General features: G+C 49.6%; 11 protein-coding genes across 11 annotated transcripts; 3 read left to right on the top strand and 8 right to left on the bottom strand.

Moving 5' to 3' along the window:
* Positions 1-4: 4 nt before the first annotated feature.
* On the bottom strand, positions 5-693 carry N7510_010823 (putative oligosaccharyl transferase subunit Dad1; the record flags this gene model as incomplete). Its single annotated transcript, XM_056982748.1, has 3 exons — positions 5-71; positions 133-311; positions 427-693. 3 exons carry the CDS (start codon positions 691-693, stop codon positions 5-7), a joined length of 513 nt encoding a protein of 170 aa, XP_056828242.1.
* A 485-nt stretch (positions 694-1178) lies between these two features.
* Positions 1179-3698, bottom strand: N7510_010822 (putative C6 transcription factor; the record flags this gene model as incomplete). Its single annotated transcript, XM_056982747.1, has 2 exons — positions 1179-3035; positions 3090-3698. 2 exons carry the CDS (start codon positions 3696-3698, stop codon positions 1179-1181), a joined length of 2466 nt encoding a protein of 821 aa, XP_056828241.1.
* Positions 3699-4562: 864 nt separating this feature from the next.
* On the bottom strand, positions 4563-5896 carry N7510_010821 (uncharacterized protein; the record flags this gene model as incomplete). The annotated part of the gene is made up of 3 exons (XM_056982746.1): positions 4563-5506; positions 5559-5685; positions 5741-5896. The coding sequence occupies 3 exons, from the start codon at positions 5894-5896 to the stop codon at positions 4563-4565; spliced, it is 1227 nt and encodes a 408-aa protein (XP_056828240.1).
* Positions 5897-6702: 806 nt separating this feature from the next.
* On the top strand, positions 6703-9029 carry N7510_010820 (uncharacterized protein; the record flags this gene model as incomplete). Its single annotated transcript, XM_056982745.1, has 3 exons — positions 6703-7718; positions 7768-8045; positions 8098-9029. 3 exons carry the CDS (start codon positions 6703-6705, stop codon positions 9027-9029), a joined length of 2226 nt encoding a protein of 741 aa, XP_056828239.1.
* Positions 9030-10709: 1680 nt separating this feature from the next.
* On the top strand, positions 10710-11615 carry N7510_010819 (putative cell wall organization protein/glutathione transferase (Gto3); the record flags this gene model as incomplete). The annotated part of the gene is made up of 1 exon (XM_056982744.1): positions 10710-11615. One exon carries the CDS (start codon positions 10710-10712, stop codon positions 11613-11615), a length of 906 nt encoding a protein of 301 aa, XP_056828238.1.
* A 616-nt stretch (positions 11616-12231) lies between these two features.
* On the bottom strand, positions 12232-13133 carry N7510_010818 (peroxiredoxin-like family protein; the record flags this gene model as incomplete). Its single annotated transcript, XM_056982743.1, has 2 exons — positions 12232-12708; positions 12888-13133. The coding sequence occupies 2 exons, from the start codon at positions 13131-13133 to the stop codon at positions 12232-12234; spliced, it is 723 nt and encodes a 240-aa protein (XP_056828237.1).
* Positions 13134-14116: 983 nt separating this feature from the next.
* On the top strand, positions 14117-15250 carry N7510_010817 (NAD(P)-dependent alcohol dehydrogenase; the record flags this gene model as incomplete). The annotated part of the gene is made up of 2 exons (XM_056982742.1): positions 14117-14293; positions 14345-15250. The coding sequence occupies 2 exons, from the start codon at positions 14117-14119 to the stop codon at positions 15248-15250; spliced, it is 1083 nt and encodes a 360-aa protein (XP_056828236.1).
* Positions 15251-16667: 1417 nt separating this feature from the next.
* N7510_010816 (uncharacterized protein) lies at positions 16668-18284 on the bottom strand (the record flags this gene model as incomplete). Its single annotated transcript, XM_056982741.1, has 3 exons — positions 16668-16879; positions 16935-17910; positions 17970-18284. 3 exons carry the CDS (start codon positions 18282-18284, stop codon positions 16668-16670), a joined length of 1503 nt encoding a protein of 500 aa, XP_056828235.1.
* A 1538-nt stretch (positions 18285-19822) lies between these two features.
* N7510_010815 (class I SAM-dependent methyltransferase) lies at positions 19823-20908 on the bottom strand (the record flags this gene model as incomplete). The annotated part of the gene is made up of 3 exons (XM_056982740.1): positions 19823-20280; positions 20357-20456; positions 20513-20908. 3 exons carry the CDS (start codon positions 20906-20908, stop codon positions 19823-19825), a joined length of 954 nt encoding a protein of 317 aa, XP_056828234.1.
* A 391-nt stretch (positions 20909-21299) lies between these two features.
* Positions 21300-22253, bottom strand: N7510_010814 (Frag1/DRAM/Sfk1 family protein; the record flags this gene model as incomplete). The annotated part of the gene is made up of 5 exons (XM_056982739.1): positions 21300-21424; positions 21476-21684; positions 21738-22007; positions 22071-22152; positions 22199-22253. 5 exons carry the CDS (start codon positions 22251-22253, stop codon positions 21300-21302), a joined length of 741 nt encoding a protein of 246 aa, XP_056828233.1.
* Positions 22254-22942: 689 nt separating this feature from the next.
* N7510_010813 (acyl--CoA ligase) lies at positions 22943-24652 on the bottom strand (the record flags this gene model as incomplete). Its single annotated transcript, XM_056982738.1, has 1 exon — positions 22943-24652. One exon carries the CDS (start codon positions 24650-24652, stop codon positions 22943-22945), a length of 1710 nt encoding a protein of 569 aa, XP_056828232.1.
* Between the last annotated feature and the right edge of the window lie 726 nt (positions 24653-25378).

Here is a 25378-nt window from a genome sequence, read left to right as displayed (position 1 = left end):
AAACCTAGTTAATAAAGTTGACACAGAAGAAGTGTAGAATCAAGCTTCCAAAGATATAATCCGCGAAGGCGCTATAAAACCTTGTCAGCCACATGCATATTGATTCAAATAGGAGAGGGAAAAGGTACTAACCGCTCATGCGATGCCGTCACAGCGCCCTGGTCCTCAGGCTCCTCCGCAAACCGCGCATTCTTCCCCTTCGAGCTAGGCTTGCTCTGTCCAGTGGGTTCACTCGTTTGCATGCGCAGACTAGCCGTCAGCACGAACTGGCCGACGGCAGCGCTGAAGCCAGAGAGGAATGCGTTGAAGGGCTGTGTTTGAGGGGTGCTTGATTAGCTTGACGGCTCTCTTCTTGATACAGCAGGAAATGCAATAACAATTCCCAAAGATCGGGGACAAGAACAAGGCGAAAGAAGAGAGACTTACGTAGTTGCCTGCCAGAATACAGTACAGGAACTGCAGTCCGCCGACCAGGACGAGGAACGCCATGAAGGCATCTAGGAGGAGGGTTCGCTGCGGCGTTGAGGAGAGGTACTGCTGCCACACGAGCTGGGCAATTTCAACGGCGGAAGCATTGGATTTGAGGGTTGCGGGGCCCGAGGAGAGCGTTTTTGAAGGTGCTGTTGGAGTGTTGGGCGCTGGTGATGCTGGTGCTGCGGAGGTGGTTGAGGCCGCGTGTCGTTTGGCGGGCATGGTGTGAGGTAATGGGTTGTGTCTGGATGAATGGGGAGGTACAATTGGTGTTCAAGGGCGTTTGGGGCGACGCGAATTGAAGAGATTCGAGTCGTTGGGTGAATGGCAATGGCGGGTTGGGAGGTGGAAGATGATGCCAGCTGGATGGAGCTGTGCCGATCTGCTGTTATCGCCGGGTCACGTGGAGGCGTACAAATGATCGAGAGAGAATCGTTGATTCCCGATAGGATCCCGCCAAAATACATCAGGCATGACGTTCATTAAGTTTTGTAAATATTTAGATGTACAGTGCAATGAACCAAACAGGAGTGGGGATCAGAAAATAGGAGGGAAGAAGGGCAACCCCGAGGAGAGGAGGGAATGTAAACCGGGTCCCTGTTCAACGCCAAAACAATTCGTCACATCGTGATCATCAAATGAACAAACCCCATTTCAATGGTAAGTAAAACGCCTCACCCAATCTGTACCAAACATGTCAATCCAAATCATGCAAACCATTCAGTCACATTAGTCCCCATCGACGGGTTAAACCCAGACTTGTCAATCTCCATTTGGAAGTCCCGCATAACCTGATCCCACTCCTCCCAATTGAGCTGGGTCTCGGCAGGCACAGTATCCTGGCTCATAAGTGGATCCACGGCAGTGTTGATATACGGCAGCGGTGTGGGCACATTTGCCGCAGAAATGGGATCCTGAGGCGGAGGGACTTCGAAGACGCTGGGGGTAGCTAGGATATTTGTGTTCGGGAAGATATGTTGCAGAGCCTCCCATGGCCCACCACTGAGATCAACATTCAGTGAGTTATCGGGCACCGGTGGTGGAACGGTCTGAGTCGTAGATATCGGGGTAGGCGGGCTGACGGGCATATGGATGCGAGGAAGAGGGTGCTCGCAGAACGCACTTGGGGCACTACTGGTCGTGGTGGTGACGGATGGGGCGAAGCCGAACTGGGCACGCAGTTCCTCCTGGTGCTTGACTCTGGTTGCTGCAGCCCGCTTCATTAGGGCTGCCATTGGCCGCCAGAGCATGCTCTTCTTATGCTTTGTATGCTCTTCCCAGTCCGAGTACAGCGACGTGATGGCGTTCCAGGCTCGGTCGGTGAGGGGGCAGATTGGGCGAACACAGACCTCGGAGAGCACGAAAGCTATTCCGTGCCATTGCATGTTGGTTCGGAACAGCCAACTCCACTTGGCGGTCTTCTCGTTGGATTCAAGGAGACGGCCAAATTCAAGGACCTCAATCGCAGTAATAAATAGGCTTTCACGAGTAGCTTGGGACACGTTGGTGACGCGGTCTTTCCGCGTCATTGGGTGATGAACGATGAGCCACAGCTTCGCGAGAATGAGGCGTCCAACCGTTGCAGAAGCCCAGTGAATAGGCACATTCATGTCGCATTGCTTGATATACCGTTCTTCGACACGGTCATTGATGATCTGTATCATCCGTTCGCAGCGATTGATGGACGGGGCGTCTCCACCCATGCGGAATTTGCTACCGGGGCAGACATAATTTGCCCGCCGTAGAGCCCCAATAATCTCACAGCGGATGAGAAGGAATGTCACGTCGGTGCAACCCTCTCGCTCTTCGGGTGGATTGACCATGTCAGGAGAAAGCTCGTCGTCATTAACGTTCAACGGCAGCCGGGTATCAGACATGCTTTCATGAATCAGTGGGTCAGTGCCATGATCTTCAGACGACCGGGAATCCATCAGGACAAGGTGCCACCACAGACGTCGGCGTACTTCCGTCTCGAACGGCTTGAGAGCGAAATTCGTGCCGTCGCGGTGTATCCCCAGGCTCTGGGCAAGGCGGAGCACGATGGAGGTCATGGACCAGACGAACTTGCTGTCGTCCTCTCGTCGGACAGCAATCAAGAAAAGAACAGCAGCTTGCAAGAGAACCAAACTTTGGGTATTGAGGAAATTCGCCTTTGCCAACGCCTGCTCGACGGCAAACCGGTACCGCTTGACGGCAATCTCGCGGTCCTCCCCGAATTTGTTCATGCATTGTGCAGGAGTCATGCTGACTATGGCAGACAGATACATGGCAAATACCAACGCCTCCGAATTCTTGTCCAGAGTCTCCGGGTGCTGTGCCGCCTCGACAAACAGATTGCGTGCAGTCGGCCTGTGTACGATGACAATCAAGGGAGCGACGTTTTCGTTGTAGGCTTCCCATAGTACTGACACTTTGGGCAGAGGAGGGTGGTGTTCGCGAAGAGAGTGTGAAAGCGAGTAGAAGCCGAATAAAAACCCCTCATGACCCGAAGTCGACGACTCAGGGGATGCGGTATCCTCTTCCTCCGACGAGGAGTGGTCTAGAATATCTTGAAGTTCCTCGATCTGAAATCAGTCAGTATACAGAGCTACCATCGTAGCTTTCGACAGACGACATACCTCGTCACCTAGACTGGCCCAGAGTCGATTGTTAACATATCGACTCCTTCCCTCATCGATGACAAGCCTTCCAAATTCATTTTCAAATTTACCCGCTGAAATCTTTTTGGGATCGGTTTCAAAAGGGCACCCACTCTGTTGGGCTTGAGACTGAGGGGGCGCGCTCACGGTGGCGGGAGCAGCAGCAGGCCAGTCGGTTGGAGTAGTAGACGGAATGGTCGACGACGGCGCACCCTCCTGGGCAGCGGAGCCGTTCGCGATGGCATCTGCAGTTGTCCCATTACCACTCAGATGTTCAATCACACCTTCCAGGCGACGCAGTCGTGAAAGCAACTCCACGTCCGGGGGTCGTTTGGCTTTCCGTGGGGCTCGGCCAGGCGGGGGGAAGATGCAGTCGATGCCAGCCTTGACGCAATTCGAGCATGGCGATCGTTTGTTACACCGGACCTTCCGACGGCGGCAGGTCACACAGCTCCGCGAGCTGGAATGTTCCAGGGCCGGGGGACGAGCATCGATCGTCGAGGTGGGCTGTGAAGCCTTCGGGGAATTGTCGCTAGCGGCGGGGGAGAGGTTCAGCTGCTGCTGGGGGGACGCTGACGAGAACGACATGGTGTTGGGATGGGAGGGATCCAGGGCGGGCTTGACACATGCATCGGGCTGTGCAGCATGGACTTTGGATGAGAAGAGCACAAGTTTCAGCTCACGGAGATCGAGTCATCGCCGGGTTGGGGCCGGATTTTGGATTTCTAATTGGCCGATCAAGGGTCGCCTGACTAATGGCGATAAGATTCCGTCGGGGCGAGTCACGTGTTCTGGCATTTATAAGATCGGTGAGATGTAATGATCCATCTAAGCATCCCAAGAGTCCGCTTGGAACTACGAGGGATGTTGGTTAAACTGACGAAACCATGTCTCGGTGGAAACTGGCCTGTTGCTCTCGTGTTCCCTGACGACCAGGAGTCGCATGCAGCTGACTAGATATCACCGTAGGGGATCTGTTATACAGGGCATCGTTGGTAGAAAACCACAAGGGGTACATTTGTATTATATACAATAGAGAAAATAGCAAGACAAAAAGGTGGGGGGGGGCAAACACACAAGAGCAACTGCCGAACTAAGTCAGGTGGATCCCGTCAAAAATAAGCATCTCCTTAAGCGTGTCTCCTTGACTCCTGCCGATCCCTCCATGCTCCAACTGGCCGTGGCACGGCTGAACCCAAAGGCATGTGCCCAATAACTAACTCATATCGTATACGGGTACTCTCCCCCGGGAATACAAAATACAGCAGAAACAACAACAAATAAAAGACCAAGCTCAATTCGTCAAGGTATGGCGCACCGTGTGGCGACAGGACCCATGTCTCGATTGCATCATCCCCGCTTGCCGTGGCACCGAAGGACACTGCCCATCGATAATTCATTGCGTGGTGTTATCTACAGGACATATACTAGCCCATTATGGGTATTATTCAGCTAAGTCTTCCTGCGAGCTTCGAACAAAACGGCGTGGTCTGTCTGAAAGCCATCGGGAAGCCAAACTCGTACGAGGTCAAACCCCGATGCCTCTAGCAGTTGCTGCCACTGCCCTTCTGTCCGTTCCAGCGACGCGAAGGAGCCCATCATCTGCATGTCGGACAGCACGGATCCCAGCGGTGCCTCTTCCTCCGGGAGCATGGCTTCGTTGATGAGCAGGATGGAGTCTGAGCCCATGGCTGCGTGCAGCCGTCGCAGAATTAGGCGAGCCTGTTTGTCCGGCCAGTCGTGCAAGACCGTACGCATGAAGTAGGCCCTGGAGTAGCAGATCGGTTGCTGCTGGAAGAAGTCATGACCGTGGGCCTCGATGCCAGGTGGCAGATCTTGAGCACCCTCTACAACGACAGGTAGATCCTGGATGATGAGCCTGCCCGACAGATCGGGAAATCGCTTTTTGAGCTTCTTCAGGTCCTCGCCCTGGTTGCCGCCGACATCGACGATTAGCACATTGGATTCACCGGGCACATTCAAGCGCTCTGTGACGGGGAAAAACTCGAACCAGTCCTGGCCCCGTCGTCGGAATGGAAGACTCATGACGGTGTTGAATGCCTGCTGGTAATAGGGATGTGTGTTCAGAAAGTCGAAATAATGAGCATCGGTGCCCATGGCATATTGAAAGGGTCCATTAAAGCCATCATCAGGGCTCTTCCATCCATTATGGTGGAAGTACTCCGGCAGTCTCGACAGAACAGTCAAGAAATGTGTGCTAGTCCATATGAATACCGGCCCATTATCCTCGGAGATGAAGCATCCATACCTATGAATGAATGCAGCTGACAACGGCGAAGACGACTGCAAAGCTGCGGCGAAGGGCGTCAACGCATATCCGTTTTGTTCGGTCTCTTTGACCACGGACATTGCAGACAGAAATCGCATGATCCTCGCTTAGCGATGGTGAACATCCTTTCCCCATCAAGTAATCACTGGACTACTTACTAACAAGCAACGGATCGGCATTCTTATTGGTGTCTGCCGCCAATTGCTCGGATGTAGTCGAACCATATGCTAGCGCGTCGAAAAGCTTCAGATCGACACCTAGTCTGACAGCCATTGCTTGGTGGGCCTGGTATCCACGTTAGCCCCGCGACTAATCTGTAACTAGTACAGTTCCGGTTTACCGAGAAGAGCAATCGTGTCGCCGTGTCTGGGGGACTTTCCAGCTTGGCAATGAGCTTATTGCATGCCTGCAGTAGGTCCTTGCGGTCGTCCTCGCTAACTCCGGCGTCTACGGCAGTTGCGACAGTGTCGAAGGTCTGTAGTAATTCGGAACTCATAATTTCAATTGCTTTGAGAATTACCAATGTCATAGCTACCGTATCTGCCGCTTTTATACCCTCATCTACGGCCGGACAATATAGAATATGCCGGCTTCTGACTCTGCATTTCAGGCACTGGGTGTACACAGATACTGCGTACCACGTACAGTAATTCACCGAATTTACCGAACTCTGGGCGCTGCTTATTCAGGCAGGGGATAGCGAGGGTTGACTAAGATCAGCGCCCTCCCGATTCGGGGCGTCGGGCGTAACCGTCGGGGGGTGCCAGCTCCGTGGATCCGCCCAGCATCCCGGTGGAGATGGCGATTCGCCAGGTTTAACCTTAGACTTCCGCGTGTGGACTCGACCTCTCTGTTCATAGACTCTGGTGCCTGTTCCTCCCTAAACAGGCGCAGTGGAGTAGACCCTGACATCTCGGTGGGCTGGTACCGGCTGGCGGCTGTGGGGATGGGCCCATCAGCCTCTGGTGAACTCGACTGCTCCTCCCGCAGAAAATCCTTTACCTAATTGCCCTGCCGCGCTCTTTAAACTTCGACCCTTTTTCACATGTTTTTTTGATCGCCAAGGCCTGTCGCGAGTTCCTTGATCTCGCGAAAGAGAGATCTGACCGGGAGATCCGATCGAGCAACCCTACCTATCTATCAATGCCATCTATCTATGCTCTGCTCTCCACGACTGCTGCATTGTTCGATACAATGACTCGATATAGCCCCTGCCAATAAGCCACAACCCCTGGCTGTTTGACTCACTCGAGAAACGTCCATCATCACCGCCCATTCCGCCCCCATTAGCAGAAGTGAAACATGACAGAGACGCCCACTTCTCCCTATGGTGACCCAGGCGCAACTCCGACGGTGCCCACGGCGCAGCAGCTGAACAGATCTTGTGAGTCTTGTAGAAGTCTCAAGGTCCGCTGTCTGCCCAACCCGGCCACGCCGAATCAGTGCCAGCGATGCGCCAAGGGGAAAAAGGCCTGCCTTTTCGTAGCTCCGCAACGGCGCCGGCCGCGCAAGCGGACTGATTCGCGGGTCGCCCAGTTGGAGAAGGAGATGCGTATGATGCGCTCGCTGCTCAAAGATCGTATCCGCGAAGAAAGCGAGCCGGATTCGCCGGACGGCAGTGACGGTGACCCTGCAGACAACGACGACGACATGCCCTTCCAGGAGCGAGTGCCTTCGTCAAGCCACGCCTCGGGCTCTGTGGGTTTCATGGACTACTCGCCAGAGCTGCTGAATGCCGGCCACAATACCGGCCATCCATATATTTCGACCAGATTCTCGCCAGGCCCCGAAATACGCCAGCCTCACGACGACGTCGTCGATCGAGGCATCATCTCCCTCGAAGACGCGGGCCAACTCGTCTCATTTTATAACCACGAACTCGCTCCCTTTTTCCCTCTAGTCGTCTTGCCCTCAAATACCACCGCGACGGCCCTGCGGCATTCCAAGCCAATCCTCTTCCTCTCCGTGATCTCTGCCGCGGCGATCGCCATCGACGCAAACCTAGCGGCTGTTCTTAATCGGGAAATGGTTCGACTATATGCGGAACGCTTCTTCATTGACGGCGAAAAATCACTCGAGCTGGTGCAGGCGCTGCTGCTCATGATTGTCTTTTATTATCCGCCAGACTCTCCCTTGAGACTGCAGTTTTATCAGTATACGCACATCGCCTCTACCATGGCTTTGGAGATCGGACTTGCCAGCAAGCGCCGCGTATCAAATAAGAAGTCCGGCGACAAAAAGAGCCGGTATGAGCCTTATGACGAGCTGCTGGCGGAACAGGCGCGTGCAGTTCTCGGTTGCTATAATTTGGGATCTACGTTAGTTATTTGCTTTGCTTTGTTGTGGAGGGTTTACTGACTGGCATAGTGTCGCCATGAAAACCCGCCGACCCAATTTGCTCCAGTTCAATGACTGGATGGCCGAGTGCGTTAAACACTTGGAACAATCGCCAAACCGGATAGACCAGCACCTAGCGGCGTGGTTCGAGCTCCAGAGGATCACCGACGAAGCAATGGCATCTTTCGGTCTGGATGACACCAGCTCTGTCTCCACGCTGACTGAATCGCGTGTTCAGGCTGTGCTGCGGTGGTTCGATAAACGAGTGGAGGAGTGGAGAAGAAAGATCCCATCTGAGATGCTGAATGGTAAGAGCAATGCCATGGTTACATGATGCCAAAGCTCACTTCAGACCAACAGTGCCCATGACCCTCGAATATCGCGCCACCATTCTCGCCGTGTACGAGTTAGGCATAGGAGAAGGGTACCGAGAACCGGATTCCATCAAGAACCGGTTCTACACTCTTCCCACCCCAGACGGAGATGGGAGTCTGCAGGTACCGCTGAGTGCCATCCGTATTGACATCAACATGAAATGGATGCATGCAGCCCATGAGATGCTCGACGCCCTGATAGCCTGCAGCACGGACACGATGCGCAAGATACCCAACCATATGTATACGCGCGCTATAATGGCAATGACCTCGCTTCTGAAGATCCATTTCTCGGTGCGCACGGGTGCTCTGAGCGAGGTGGTCACCACGGACACCGTGAATGTGAGCTATTATCTTGACGCTCTATCAAACAAGCTGGGTGAGGCAAGCGGCGGTGGCAACTATAAGATCCCGAGTCGGTGGTACCACGTCGTCGCGGCCAAGGGCCGCGACTGGTATACTCGTGTTGAGGCGCGATATGCGGCTCAATCAAGTAATGTGGGACACGGCGTCGTCTCCGCGAGCCCATCTACCGAATCTGTGCCAAGCCAGATGCCTGCCACTCAGGACCCGACAGCGCCTCCCGTAGATCATGTGCACAATCCAACCGCCATGGATTCCTTCTCTGTTTCCCAAAGCATGGCTCATATGTCTCCAGGTATTGGAAGCATTCGCGAAGGCTATGTTGCCATGAGCGGCGCTGGCATGTGGCCCGCAGACGATGGCACAAGCCATAACGCTGCAATCTTCCAGTCCATTCCGGACGGCTATCAGCACCCGCAGACAGCGGCTGGGCTTGCACAATTTACTTTTGATCCACAAAGACAGCCGCCGCAGATGCCTGGTACAGGCATGGAGTTGGATGGGTGGTTGCCAGATGGCAGTATCTTTGGTATGCCGCCACTGCCGGAGTTTTGATCATGAGAGAGGTACATATATAGCCCAAATCGTGATAGACATTTCATAGATCCTCTCAGGGCGCATGATAAATCTGTATTCAGGAAGTCAAGAGAGCAGGCAGATGACAGAAGATAGAAGATAAACCAGTCGACGCCAAAAATATGCGATGCTCACATAACTATGTTCGTTAGGCTCGAAAGAAGCTGAAGACAATAAAAAAGAGAGACAAAGAGAAAAAGAAACTGTCAAGTAAGTGTTCCACGAAAAAATTCTGGTACTACCCGTAGTTTATAGATCGCGCAATCGATCGGAGCATCGGGAGACTCGAAAGTTCCGCGACGGAGCGGCGCATCGGATCGACGTTGTATTCCGAACTTTTCTCTCTCCCTCCTAGGGAAAGGTGAGCTGGCATAGTGGCTTAGAAGTATAATGCTATTGATTTCTCATGGTTATTCAAAATGGCATTCGTCTTCTAATGCGTGAAGGACGAAAATCTTCTGCGATGCAAACTTGCTTGAAATTCAGCCTTGCGGGTGAGAGAGAGCTGTCTCACCCGCAACAATAAAACCTACTGCCACAACGTCACATCACTTTGGCCTGAACATGATTATGTTGGTTTGATCTATTGCACTAAAAGCTTTCCGCAAATTCCCTCAATTTGACTCCCTCCTGCCCTTCCTCGCTATCGTCGTCTGCTCATTCGGGGGCCACCAGATCTCAATGTAGGCCTGGATGGAGGATCAGATAAATGCTACTCGGATTTTCGCTGCGGCATGTCGCCACTGCTGTCAAGGGGTACAGTATCGTGGAAGTAGGCCCGGTGCAACCTGCAAAACTCATAAATGTGACGGCGTCCGCATGGCGATTGTCTAACGATGAAGAGACCCCGTTTTACCGCAGAGGCGAAAGTAAAACCTGCCATACCTTCCTGGTGGCTTTCGTTAATGTAGAGGTATTTATCGGCGAGTCGCTTAATGAATCTGTAGACCCAGTGAATCCAAAGGGCAGATGTATTTCTATGCGCGTAGCCACTGCATCTGTGTGCTCAATACAATGACAGTCTTACGTCGGATTCGCTGACCCTAGGAAAGGAGGCTCAGCGATAGGACGAGAACTACCAGATGCGGGTCTTCCCGCTGCCGCGTGCCTTCGGAAAATTACCCAGAACGACAAAATGTATCCAAGGAAATTGAAACTACGCCCGCATCACATCTCGCACCCTCAAATTGGAACTGTATCTTTTGCCTTCGGGCTAACGGCTAGAACTGTATTATGGCCATGGATCTGCAACACATCCAAGGTTGATAGCTCCTCCCTATGAAAGTCGGTCAGCCTCTCATACAGATCACTAGAAGAGGTTGAAAACGTACAAAATGATTTTCATGGCAGCAGGCAGGTTGCTCTAAACAATCTGACGCGAAATGAGGGTCGAGGATATTATTGCCTGCAACAACAAAAGTCGGTCTTTTAGCTGCGAGGTGGGATGTAAACCTGACACCTGCAAAATAATATCGATGTTCAACTGTTTTCTTTCTTTCGATGACGTAACCGGAATTGTTCCGTCGTCCATTATCAATCAAAAGATAAACATACACCATGCATCGATCAATTCAACGCGTGGTACTGGGTCGCCCTTCGTTTGCACAATACACTTCCATATACTCTCGCCTTTACTCAGCCGCTCAAGACTATCGAACCATGACGACCCAATCAGATTTAATTCACGACCCCGCGACAGCCGACGGATGGCACGGCATCATTCCCAGCAACCGATTCCCCGCTGAAAAGGGCCGCTATCACCTATACATCGGCCTATTCTGCCCCTTTGCGCACCGCGCCAACTTCGTGCGTCACCTTAAAGGCCTCACCGACTTCATCGACGTCAGCATAGTCAAGCCGTATCCAAAGGGCGACGAAAATGGTTGGCCAGGATGGCGCTTTCCCAGCTCCAATGAGGAATATCCCGGCGCGACAGTCGACCATCTTTACAGAGAGGACTATCTACACAAGCTGTATTTCCGGGCAGATCCGGAATACAAAGGGCGGTACTCTGTGCCGTTGCTGTGGGATAAGAAGACCGATACAGCGGTTTGCAATGAAAGTGCTGAGCTGTTACGCTGGCTTCCTTCGGCGTTCAATGAGCTTTTGCCAGCATCTCTCAGCAAGATTGATCTTTATCCACCGCATCTGCGTGCCCAGATTGACGCCATTACCCCTTGGATGCAATCGGACATCAATACAGGGGTTTACAAAGCGGGATTTGCACCCTCGCAGGAAATTTACGACAAGAATGTCGTTCCCGTCTTTAGTGCACTAAACAAGCTTGAGAGTATTATTGCACTGAATGGCGGCCCCTTCGTACTGGGACGCGACATGACCGAGCTGGATATACGACTGTATGCGACACTGGTTCGTTTTGATACTGTCTATGTTCAACATTTCAAGTGCAATCTGGGCACCATCCGACATGATTATCCAGTGTTGAATAATTGGTTGAAGGGCATCTACTGGAACGTGGAAGCAGCGCGGGCATCGACCAACTTCAAACATATCAAAGAAAATGTGCTACCTCTCTTTCTTTCTTCCCATAATGACCCAAGCTGACACTACCCAGTATACGAAAAGTCATGGAGATATTAATCCAAAAGCTATAACGCCTATGGGCCCGTTTCCAGATGTTGAGCAGGGCGTTGAGAGTGATTGGAGTAAGTTATCACCGGGAGGGTGAAGCATCCGGCTGTGTTGGAATATGAGTCCACGATTCCTTCATAAACCAACCAACCACAACAACCTTTTTCCGACAAGTATTATGGCCATCACTCGCCTTCATTTTTTGGTTTTGGTTTTTTGGTTTTTTGAGCTAGATTTAATTTCCTGCATAAACCTTTCCCAAGTCTCTCACAGTTTAATCCTTTGGTCATAACCCTGTTGACGGAGATTGAATTGCACACGTTGCTATTCGTGCAATTGGTTCTGTGCTGTATACCTTAGAAACTACCCTCTTACAGAAGGTTTGAAGAATATGTAAATTAGATCCAATAATCCCGTCACCGAATGATCAAACAAGCAAAAAAAAAAGGCAATAGTAATAGTCTCTCGCTGAACTGCTAAAAGTTATTTATCGACAGGCAGTTCTCATATCACACATCTATTCTGCTATATCCCTAAGCCTTGAGGTGCTCGCACTCAGATTTGCTGCAACCCCCAATACAGAAAGCCCCTAAGCCTTCTGCAGCAGAGTGCTCCCATCTGGATCAAGAACCTTCACCAGCTCCGAAACTCCAGTGTGATCACGCGTCGTTTTCATTCTGTAACACCAGGTCACTTGCTTTCCCTCTCCTTCGTCGCTTGGTTCGAAGAGGAACTCGCCGCCAACCTGCCGAGAATCACCTCCTTTCGTTCCCAGCCCACTAGGAATGTGCTTCAGAGCTTGCCCAATTGACTCGGCGACAGTTCGTACTAGACTCTTGCGAATGTAATCTGGGCGGGTTCCCATGGAAAGAGTATTTACCATTCCAAGGTCATCATACAGTTTGCGAGTTGGATCTGCGAAGATCGGGAATGGGCATCCTGTTTCAGTGGCATAAAAATTGATCAGGCCAGGATCGCCACAGCCGACAATAGAGATTGATGTGCTGACTGGCAGGCGTTTCAGATCCTCTGGTCGAATTGAATTTGTGAGGGCAGTAAGAAATTCCTGGCAGCTCTGTGGTAGTAGAAGAATGTCAAAAAAAATGTTAACTCATACTCAGAAGTTCTACCCTTGATTGGTTGATTGACTTTCAATGGTATGTAACTTGATCAAGCCAGGCCGACTGGGATAGATAAGAGGCAGCTTACTCCACAGAAAAAGTGTCGGATAAAGATCACTAGTACACGGGAGGCGGAATCGGGCCCATCATAAAGACTCTTGAACGGATGAGCTTCGCCCTTGCGGTCCAGTACGGTATAATTCTCGACTTTGTGACAAGAATCTGGGGATGGCAGGTCATCACTGCTCACCCGCGCGTTGGTTTCAGAATCAACGGTTTTGCTGTTCTCAGTCGCGGAAGGCATCGTCGCTGTGGTATCGGCTCCGCCATTTGGCACTTCCGACTGCTTCGAGTCGATTTCACTTGTCATGATGTTGATGTGTCCCTTTATGCATGGGAATCGGGTGACAGCGCTAGCGGGAGATGATGAGGGGAGGGCCAAATAGGGTAGTCACGTGGCAAAGGAGGCCTGGTTAAAGGTAAGAAACAAAAGGTTCTTCATCCAAGAGCTTTTCTCCTCACGGTCGGATAGTTGATTTCCATACTTTTTCGGCCGAAATGACTGGTCGACAACTACGATCCGTAATCAAGCGAACGAGGAAACCCTCTCCGAGTTTACTGATCAGTCATTATCCAGGTCGCGTCAGTTCGTACAAAAATTAGACCAACCTTATTTCGGCCTAGTCTCACCGGCAGCAAGTTAAACCTCTGTACTCTAAAAATTTCTGATGTGGCTAATCATTGCAGCAATCTAGATTTATTTCCTGATACACCGATGTTGCGAATTGACCCCGCGGCTCTTTCAAGTCAACAAGCCCTGGGGACAAATAGCAGACGGCACTCGGTCCAGCATACCTCGTCAAATGAGACCGAGATGATTTACTGAATCCTCAAAATTGGAAGACTGGACTAGTCGATAGACATTATGGGGCCCTCTTTGCATTCTCATTGGCTCTTCCGCTCCACTTTCTCCTTTCGCTGACGTAGGTCAAAACATGCGCTCATTCTTATAATTACTATGTTCGCTTTCGTATAGATATCCCTGAGAGTACGAGGTCTGGGAAACGCTCCCTTAGTATCGTGTAGAATATTGCTTCTAACTACTAAAACTTTCTTAGGGTCAGCGGCTTTGCGGAATTAATCGCGTTAAGGCCGTGATGACAGGCCCGCAATGGGTCCAGTGGAGCTCAGATTTCTTCAAGATGGATGACAAAAATGGTTGCTGGAAAGTTCTTCATCATGGATTACTGATAATGCTGGGTCCACTTAGCTCTTTTAAAAGAGCGGCCTGGTTGCTGTTGTTGAGGTCAATTGCACTTCATTATTTGTTGACCTTGTCCTATACCTGTCATCATGGCCACAACCGACTATAAATTTGAAGGCTGGATGGGCCTCGACCAGAGTGCTGCCGATGGTAAGATGGTTTGGCAGCAGTTTGAGCCTAAGCCGTGGGAGGAAACCGACATTGACATCCGCGTCACCCATTGCGGTATCTGCGGCTCGGACATGCACACGCTACGCTCTGGATGGGTTTGTCAAATGGGCCTCTGTATGGAAAATCATGGCTAATCGGTACACTAGGGTCCGACCAATTACCCATGCTGCGTCGGCCACGAAGTGATCGGCACCGCTGTCCGCGTTGGCTCCCAAGCGGAGGGCAATATCAAAGTCGGTGACCGCGTGGGCGTTGGCGCCCAGAGTGGCGCATGTTTGAACCGCAACGGCGACTGTGAAGCATGTGCGTCTGGTCTGGAGCAGCATTGCAACCGCCTGGTCGGCACCTACAACGGGACGTATGCCAACGGTGGCAAGTCGTATGGCGGTTACTCGACTTATAGCCGCGTGCCCTCGCACTTTGTCATTTCCATCCCGGACGCTATTCCCTCAGCTGCGGCGGCGCCGATGCTGTGTGCCGGTATTACGACGTACTCGCCGTTGAAGCGCAACGGCTGCGGACCTGGAAAGACCGTCGGTATTGTCGGAGTTGGTGGACTCGGTCACTTTGGCATTCTCTTCGCCAAAGCTCTTGGTGCCGACCGCGTCGTGGCCATCTCGCGCAAGACCAACAAAAAGGCCGATGCGCTGAAGCTGGGAGCCGACGCATACATCGCGACGGACGAAGATCCAGACTGGAATACGCAACATGCTCAGTCACTGGACTTGATCATCTCGACCGTCTCGTCGTCCAAAATGCCCATTGTGCAGTATATCCAGTTACTGCGTACCCACGGCACTTTCATCCAGCTTGGCAACCCAGAGGATGGTGCCCTGGCGATTCCCGCGGGTGTGCTGATTATGAAGGGCATCAAGTTTGGTGGGTCTCTCATTGGCAGCCCCGACGAGATTCGGGAGATGCTGGATTTGGCGGCAGCGAAGAATATCCAACCGTGGATTGAGGAGCGGCCGATGAAAGAGGCCAACCAAACCATTGTGGATATGGAAAACGGAGATGCGCGATACCGATATGTACTAGTAAATGAATGGTGAGAGAGAATAGATTGCGCTGCAAACCTGGAAATTTCAAGAGCGTCTACTCCCATGGTTATATTTATGGCTACCTAAAAATACGATATAAATAGATTGGCAGGTTTTGGAGGGACAAAAAGAAAAGAAAATTGCTCACACTCGGATTCGAACCGAGGATCTCATCATTACTAGTGATGCGCTTTACCAACTAAGCCATGCGAGCGAACTATTTTGGCGGGTTTTTGAGGCCAAACGGAAAAAGATAATTGCTCACACTCGGATTCGAACCGAGGATCTCATCATTACTAGTGATGCGCTTTACCAACTAAGCCATGCGAGCGAATTATTGAAGGGCTGGGATCTAGTATCATTTATTATTGGGTGAACCGCGTTGGCAATGACCCACTCTAAAAAGGTGCCATTGGAAAGTCAAGAAATGCGATTCACTACTATCTCAACGATCACATTTTACTTTTCCTCGGTAACTACTGTAGGATTGTTTCATAATATGACAGACAGTTATATTGTGACTTGATTTAGCCTGAAATGGCAGTTTATAATCTGACCAAAGGACTTTGCGACCAAACGCCACAAATATATATCTTTAAATCATCCGCTTTCAAATAGTTTTTGAATACTCTATATATACTTGACTCAATCCAAGGGGTATTAAGACACAATAGCAACCCTCAGGAAGTTAACATTGCTGCCTGTATGCGCGTGGAAGAGAGAGAAGGAGAAACCCAACAAATCCGGCGTCTTAGAAGTCTGAGCGTCGCAGATCTACAGCGTTCGATACAAGGATGAAGCACCGACTGACCTGTTCCTATGCTACCGTACCTGCGAGCCTTGTGGTGGTCCAGAATTCGAGTTCTTCGGCAACGAGGAGGAAAATGCACCTACTAAAACGTCCGAGCATGCCCCCCTCACCACCCGCAACCAAAGGCTCATAATTAAGATTCCACGGAGACAAGGAAGACGAAGCCCCTAACCAAACATTTAAGTATGAAAATGTCACTCCGAAGGATGACGACGTCACTTTGTCCGTTGAAGACGCATGATCCAGGTGTTGATAAGAGGTGTTTTACAAGGTCCGCCTGCCGAGGAATCCCTGGGTACCATTTGCGAGAGAGACAGGGAAGAGGACAGTTGGTAATGGGATCCAAAGAATAACCGCTCATAATACCAGCCATCTGTTTTTCCCATAAAGTAGGTGGAGTAGTGGGGATGCAGGTATAGCAGCGACCCAAATGTTAACACGTGAGCTTCTTGGCCTGTGACTGAAAAGAGAAGGCAAGGCTAAGAGGGCTAAAAGAGCAGCCACTATAAATTCAAATGGAGGGAATCTTTTGTCAAAGGCTTAGTTGGAAACTAGGATTGTACCAACCAAGCAGATTTGACGTCAGGTTCCAACAGCATAGTCGTCCTTTCGCTGCCACTAAGCACGTAACTGGCTCTCGTGAGTCATATAATCTTGCTTCTGATCAGACGAAAGGGGCTCAGAACTCAAGGGAAGAACAGGTGAAGGACTATCATGACCATGATCATGATCATACTCTTTATCATGTCCATCATCGTCTTCGTTCTCTCCAATTTTGACGATTTTGTACGGGGCGGCAACGCGGACTTCCGAGTAGGACTCGGTACCAACTGGGGAAAGTTAATATCTATATCAGAAGAGTGCAAAACATATTGGTAAACTCACACATGGTCCAGTAGACGTACTTGCCGATAACAGGGGCCCAGAGAGTGATAGCGAGAATTTGCCCGAAGGACCACCCACTTATGTCAATTGTTCCAGCCTCGGCAATCAGAATAAACATTACCACATATACAATGGAAGCCACGAGCAGAAGCACTTCGACAGCAGTGAGAAAAATTCTGCGGCCGTATAGGAACCGCCTCGAGGCCCGGAAATGTTGAAACGCACTAAAGAGTCGAGAGAGCGGAGGAGATTTCTCGATAATGGAGTCAATTCGAATCCATTTGCCTAGGCGTGGGACCAGCCACTCGACCAGACAAAAAACATACACCACGAAACAGAAGGGATCGAGAGCATAGCCAAACAATTTCTGCGGGATTGTTAGGTGATGCATAAAATCTGGGTTTGCACACCATCTGATAGGAGGGGGTTGGCCTCCACAGCTAGTTGGCCAATCCCCACTAAGAGCCGCAAGACGGTTGATATTTGGCCACTTAGTGGCATTCCTTATAAATGCGACTTCCGCCATTATGAGGGTGATGGTCGAAAGGAAGAAGATCCAAGTGGAACACATGTGCATCCTCAGTAAACTCCACAGACCAAAGACGACAGGAAGGATACCAGCAGCAGCGACCATATTCGCAACTGAATTGTTCGCTAACAAGGACATTAGGGTCGAGGCATCGAAGACTTGTTTGTATTTCATGGCAAACATGGTAGCAGCCTGGCATGCAATCATAAACCAACACTGAGCCTCTTGATACTCGACCAGAATGGATTTCAAGACATATCCGTGCGCAGCCAGAAACTCTCTAGTTCTGTGTTCTAGCGCCTCAGCGTTCTTTCTGGCTTGACCTCGTTTCAATCGAGCCGCAAGAATACCAGCAAATCGGAACATTCGAGGAGTGAAACTGAATGTACGTAGAAGGAACCAGAGGTAAAGGATTATAACCAGCTGAAACAAGTACGAAATAACAGCCTGGAGGAACCGAGTTAGTCTCCGAAAAAGACACGAACATAGCAACACGTTGGATTTACCCCAGGCCCGCCGATATCTGCATTGACATTCGAGTTGATTCCACCACAGGCTGGACCAGAATAGAAGGTATATGAATCATTATCGTTTCGAATCGTGAATTCATACGGAAATTGATAAGCATCGAGACCCTGGCATCCTCCCAGATCGCTGTCCGGGTTTTTGCAGTAATCACGGACACAGGTTTGGACAAGATCTTTAAAAGTTTGATTATTCGGTAGGTCGTTGAAGCAGGCCGCGAAATTGTCAAATTGTTCAAAGACAAAACCGGGCTTCCGGCATAGCGAGTTCAGATCGCCATCCATGCGGGCCTCCATGGCAGTCTTTAAAGGACAAAAAGTAGAATAACAATAACAATAAGAATAAATTAAGAACGTAAGCAACGGAGGATCATCCTCGTTTTAAAAAAAGGGTGTAGCGTAGTGTGGCGTAGTTAGGCTGAGGTTCTAGGCGAGACGCGCGACCCTCAGGCGTGACAGATGCAAATATCGTCCTGCGCGAAGCTAGTCCCGTGGGGCCATCGTGAACAGCAAAAAATACACGCAAGAAGATATGTAGCAGAAGGACACCGAAAGTTAAGAAAACAAGGCGGTCTACAAGTCTCTCCGGCAACGACTCAGCCAATGGTGGACGTTTGATGTGCCGGGACGGGAATGTTTTGGGCTCCACGGCGCACTTTACCCAGTGAAGCAGACGGGCAGCAGAAGAAAGCCCAACCTGAGCTGATATGGCCACGATGAATACGTATTCCACAGCCCTAAACGCCTTGGCGTCACCATGTACCACCTTACAGGACCATAGGCGGTCCCTGCTCTTGGGACGCCTTGCGCATTGACTGGCGCTAGCACCACATTTTCGATGGGTACGGCCTCTGTCGAAAGTTTAAATATACGCTAAAAATTTATTGAGCAGGCGCTTTAGCGATTGCGATATGCTGCGCGCCCTATGTGGTTAAATACTATGGGCCAAGTTTTAATGCGATTATCAGACAATGCCCCACCGTATTCAGGCTGTGATTGAAGCGGATGGTTACTTCTGTATATGACTTGCTAGAGGAACTTAAATGTAATAAGATATCAATTAAACACCTACAGCTTTACCACCTGCTGAAGATCGACAAGGTAGGGAACCCTTCTGCGCCCGAGCCTTGTGGTTGGCTGCTCAGCGGTGGCAGCCTATGGGACCAGACAATGAAGATGTTCATCATGGAGACTCATGACACCAATCAACCTCATTCACATCAATTCTCATCGCGAACGCACTACGGATCCTCAGGGACGCGTAGAAGAGTTAGGTTAAAGGGCTATTCACAAATACCTTGCCAGCCCCTGGATTCTAGGGGCTAGCGATCAATTATGGAAATATACTGAGTCGGCCTAGCGCGTAGAGTAGAGGTGTAAACGATGGAGTCGATTACCATAAGTAGAGGGAAGTCGTGGTGAAAATTGAAAACCGTTGATTATCGTACGCGATAGGAAGTTGGCGATGAATTTGAGAAAGCGGGAAATAATAAAAATTAATTACAAAACCAAAAAAGAAATGCTCACACTCGGATTCGAACCGAGGATCTCATCATTACTAGTGATGCGCTTTACCAACTAAGCCATGCGAGCTTTGATGACAAAACCTTGGTTACTTTGATTAGTGAGCATATCAACTAAGATAACCCTTCACACTAACCAAGGAATAAGCCTCATTCTTCTCTGATTCTATAGAGGACTAAAATTATATACTAATTGAATGCACAAACCAAACTAGGCTAGTAATAGGGAACCGGATTTGATGTCATTTCTGACAGGTTCGATTAAGCTTAATATGGTAACGACATAGACCCTGTAGGAAATGTGTGGCATCATCATTTTCGTTTGAAAAGTAGAATGACAACGGCAGTCCCAACTGTAATAAGTGGATTCTCATCCTCCCCTACACCCAGGGCCGTCCGGACTTGTGCAATCATCTGGCTGACACAGTCTTTTTTGGTCCCTACAAGCTCAGGATGTGCCTCCCTCCATCGAGTCACCATACTGGCTGTCCCAAGGCTTGCTTCCAAGTCATTCAGCGTTTTTTTTTGAGAAAAATTAAAGAATTGTTCTTGATCGCTCAGGATGCCATCGCGATCCCACTCCATTCGCCGAAATTCCGCAATTGGGAATTCCTTCGCCACGTTATCATCACCCGTATGCCATGGAAGGACAAGATTGCTATACAGATCACGAGATAAGCGGTTAGGTGGGAGTTCGTATGGAGACAGGACCTCCCGTTCAAGGTGGAAGAGGGCTTGTTGGACCTCCTTGGCGTTAACAGTGGAGGGATCTGGAATTTTGGTGTGTTAGCTTCACTTGGCTCCGCTCCATTGTCAATCTTACAAGTATAAGTATAGATAACTCACGGCAGTAAAGAGATGCACAGGTCCATAATGCGACAGTCCCCCGAGACTTGACTATGCGAGAAGCTTCCTTCCAGAATTTAGGCATGTCAAACCAATGGGCCTATGGTCAGGTTAGTAAGGCCCAACAAGAGACAAGATAAAGGAATTTGAACTTACTGCCATTGCAGCCGTCAGCAAGTCTACTCCTCCATTTTCTTTGGCAGCTGGCAATGCTTCTGTGATTCCATGCACAATATTATCCGCGGTTGAGACCGCATATGCCAATGGTCGGCCAGCTCGGGTAAGGCCGTCCGATAGAAGAGCAGTCTTGATCATCTCTGCACTCGGATCTAGGCCTATAGCATGGTTGAAGAACATGGCCAGGTCACGAGTAGCATTACCAGGCCCGCAGCCAATATCCGCTAGAACATTCACTTGGCCGTGCGTCTCGGTATGATAGTTGAGAATAGTGTTGTATAATTGAGCGGAATAAGACAAACGAGAATTCGCATATTGTTGGGCTTGGTTATGTGAATAGTTGGAGAAAGTCGGATCAGAGAGAGGGGGGGACATCTCGAGGGTGGGTTAGTTTCGAATGAAGACCAGTAAATTTCCTTCGGGCAAAGGTGGAATCTTAATAGAAATACAAAATTGGAAGTGATGGAGTTCTACTTGATTCACGGATGTTGTGACTTGTGACTCATTTGGAGTCTTGAAATGAAATATTCTTCACGGGGACGTAACCCCGCCCGCAAGAGCTGCGGTATCTCCATTCCTCACTCTTTGCCTCAATAATCTACACTAGACCGGCGGAGTGCATATTTTGAGCTACTCGCCATTCGGCCCTACGATCCGTCTTCGGGAGCTGATCCCCGGTGTTTCACTTATCTCCACACGAAGAGTCTAACACTCGTAATAAATTATTAATACCAAATTAAATTCTATAATAACCGACAGGTGCTTCTTAATCTGCCGCAAGACTCGGGAAAGGATACTTCTCTCCCTGGGGTATTCGTTTTCGAGTACGAACAGATGGAAGTAAGTCAATCACCAAAGAGAAAACGAAGAACGCAAAAATCAGAGCAGCGACTGCTTGAATTAGCCATGAAATTTCCACCCAATGTTGGGGCTTAGACATACCCCATTCCAGAATAGCGGCTGCGTTCTTCCTTGAAGAAGTTTTGGCATTCATGCAGATGCCAAATCCAATTGCAACACCAATTTCAAGGAGAATGAATGAAGCCTTAATATAGAAGCTGACGAGTAATATTCGTAGCTGTGGTCGATAAAAACGGCCGATAAGAATGTACTCAAGGCACACCAGGATGGCGCTGACCACATAACTGGATCTATGAAACAGTCAGTCATTTTGCAAGTCAATAAAATCAATTCCCGAACTCACATAAACATAATGAGAAATCCGTAGTGTAGATGGTTATGGTGCTTAACGTCAAAAACGGCCAAGAGCACAAGGCCTAAAGCTCCTGCGACGGAGAACACGATAGACCCAACAGCACAGGTTTTATCAAACACTCCTCTGTTTCTTGCGAGCTGTCCTGAATGTCGGAGCCAGCGCTCTGAAAGCAAGGCCAAGTCCAGGAAAACACCAGTGACTGCGCAACCTGCGATAAAAAGAGGCTTGAGTCCTTCGGCCCCAATGTGGGAGATGAACCTGATAGACCGGATGGTTTAGCCTTTCATAGCGACAATAGCTCTAGAATTAAAGCATACGTACGGAATAGTTAGCCCAGGGCCCATGGTGGAATATATGGGATCCCCATCTGTCGTCCAGCTTGCAAGCATACCCACAAGCGTGGCTAAAACCCAAGTTAGTGAATTACGACCACTATATTGAGCACTTACCAATCCACATGCAGCCTGATATGACTGGAAAAAGCCAGAAAGACAGAATCCACATATTGTACTATGCAAGCCTCACAAGTCTGGTCGTAGTTGCCGGGCTTGATCTCCCAAGTTGGCAAACCCGAGGGTTTAACAATTCTGAGAATCTGCCACATTCCAAGCAACATTCCAAAAAATATTAAGCATTCTTTAAATTCGCTAAGTAAGAGTTATGTACCTCACCCCTGTTCCTATTGAGAAATTTGAATGACAAGCATACACTATGTAGGGTTAATGGTCATAACGTCAACAAACCGAGGCCTTCGACCACCACCCATCAGCACAATATTTATCCTGGTAAGTGGGTTACCTCTAAGAGAGGACAAGAGATCATATATTTTCAAATTTAGCGAGGAAATAAATATTGATCTGAATCCTGAATTGTAACCGGATTCATTGCAAAGCTTCCTTTATCACTGAAAACATGCCAGCCCCAAGTCCGAAACATTCTGTAAGTCAAGCTAGAAGCCTTGTCAATCGTTGACTAGATTTTTAGATTCTATAAAACCAGCAAATTCGCTGACCAGGACCGGGCCAGACTGAACCTTATAATACAAACCTGGATGTTTTTGCCATCCTCCTTGATATAGTGTTTAAACATTTTTGATAAATTTCTATGTACATAACCTATCTTGGTGACACAATTACGAGAAATTTTTTGATCTTGAGGTATATCAGATTGCTCATATTCCAGAGGCAATCCGGTCATAGTTTCGAGGCGACGGGCTTACGCGTAACCAATTCCTTCAGTTTTCTCCTGAGGATCTTCCCACTGGGACTCTTAGGAATGGCGTCTATGAACCGAATTCCACCTCTTAACCGCTTGTGATTTGCTACACGTTCATTGATCCACCCATCCAGATTTGTAGCAACAACATTTAGCGGCTGGGACCAGGCTTGCGAGGTAAGAACAACAAAGGCAACAGGGAGTTCAGTTGCTTGATCCTCAACATATTGAGACGTGACACCACAGTCATCAACATCAGGGTGTTCCAGTAATTTGCCCTCGAGCTCGCTGGGAATGACCTGGAGGCCCTTGTACTTGATCATCTCCTTGATGCGGTCATGGATTGTGATGTAGCCATCTTGGTCAATTGTAGCAATGTCGCCGGTTCTCATCCATTTGTCTCCGTTTCTATCAACATGGAACAGATCTTTTGTGGCAGATTCGTTTCCAAGATATCCTTTTGTCACATTTGGCCCACGACACAGGATCTCTGCCAAGGGGAGCTGTCCATTGTCTTGGATTGTCATGTCCACGTCCTGCATAGTTTCGGGATCAATAAAGCGGAACTGCATATTGGGAGTGATGCAGCCGACAGTGTGTCTTTTATCGACCATCCGTTCTGGAGGAACTCCGGTAGCAAGAGGGCTCGTCTCCGTTAGACCCCAGGACTGGTGGCAATAAACGGTCGTTCCATACAGCTTCCGGAATCGGCCCTCGAGAGCCTCAGCCAGCTCTTTGCTCAGCGGTGCTGCTGCCGATAGGACTTTTCTCACGCTGCTGAGATTATATTTTTCGACCCGAGGATCCTTCACAAGCAGGAGAATGATTGGAGGCACTGCAGCCAGTTCCTCTGGTTGAACAGTTTGGATGCAGTTCAGATAGACATCCAGGTCAAATCTCGCCATAACAGCAGTCGTCATTCCTCGAAGGATTGCGCCGCAGACAAAATAGTTGATGCCGTAGATATGACTGAAAGGCAAAAATGCGACACCAGCGGTAGGCGGCTTGGATTCTCCGCGAGCATAATGTGCATCCCATTGTTGCAGATTGGCCACAATGTTCCGATGAGTGGTGATGACTCCTTTAGCTGGCCCCGTCGTTCCCGAGGAGAAGCATATGAATGCGGGTCGCTCATCCAGCAACGCGGTTGGAGTGGTAACGAGGTCTTTCGTTGGTTTCTGAGCCATCAGATCCTCAATTGTGGGCATCATGACACCGTCCATAGCCGAAGAGCTGTCATGGTCCGTCTGGATAATGATTCTTTGGACTGAGGTACCCTTGGCGGCGTCTTTGACTGTTTGCGCCAAAGATGAATGAACAATAAGATACTTGGCTCCGGTTGTCTGCAATTGATGATGAACCTCCTGACGGGTATAGGCGGCGTTGGATGGAGATACTGTTGCGCCAGCCCCGATTATGCCGTAACAGATGATGGGGTAATCAATAGAGTTGGGGCACATCATAGCCACGGTGTCGCCTGGCTGAACTCCGAGTTGTTGAAGCCCAGATGCCAGCGATCTGGTGCGCTGAAGTACGTCATCATAGGTGTGAAACCGCCCAGAGATTGCATCTATAAAGATCTTGCGGTCGCGGGATACGTTGTACGGGTTGGAAAAAAGGTACGAAATTAGATCAACATTAAGAAGTGCCGCGTCGGGCAAGGGGGAACGATGGATGGCGCTGGGCATGGCGGTGAGAATTGTGTGAGATAGATCTGATCACCCGCAAATGAAAAAATGAACCTGGAGAAAGCAGGTCAATGTGGTCTTTTGTAGCAGACCAGTCACTGAATCTAGCTACGCTCGGCTTTCGGTCTTTCTACACTTGCCGTTGATGTTTACCTCATCATCAGGGGAAAGCCTCGGCTCGTCCGGGGTTAGCGCCCTGATTCTGTACGAGTACGAACCGAGATCAGCCCGCTAATATTATATCCCCATAGTCCTTAATTATGGAGAGAATGAGATTGTCCATAATTCGAATTGCCGAGCCCCATCGAGAGATTTGCCGACACGACCAAATACCCGAATTCTAGGCTGGGAGATCGATACACGGAAGACATTGAATATAGAACTGCGTATGAATTGAATGGATTTCGAAATCACTGACAAGCTCCTAGGCGACAAATTGCATAATTTAACCTCGACGACTTTGAACTACTTGGCTGGCGGCCGTCTTATGGAGATGGAAAGAAAATATACAAACTCACGGACCGAGAGCAGAGAAGAAGAATAAACCCAATAATGTTCCTATATTAGGAAGAAAGCAGAGATATCTATGAGACACGCATGTATAGAAGACGAATACGGCCAATCAAGGCGGCAGAACTCCCTCCCAGAATTCGAACCAAAAGAAAGAAAAAGCCAAAGCAAAGAGCACTGCGTCCAGCGCCAGAAGAGAAAGGAAGGGAGAGAGGG

Source organism: Penicillium lagena (assembly GCF_028827675.1).
Source record: "Penicillium lagena strain IBT 129212 chromosome Unknown utg000008l_segment0_segment0, whole genome shotgun sequence".
NCBI lineage: Eukaryota > Fungi > Ascomycota > Eurotiomycetes > Eurotiales > Aspergillaceae > Penicillium > Penicillium lagena.
This window is presented reverse-complemented; position numbering and strand designations above follow the sequence as displayed.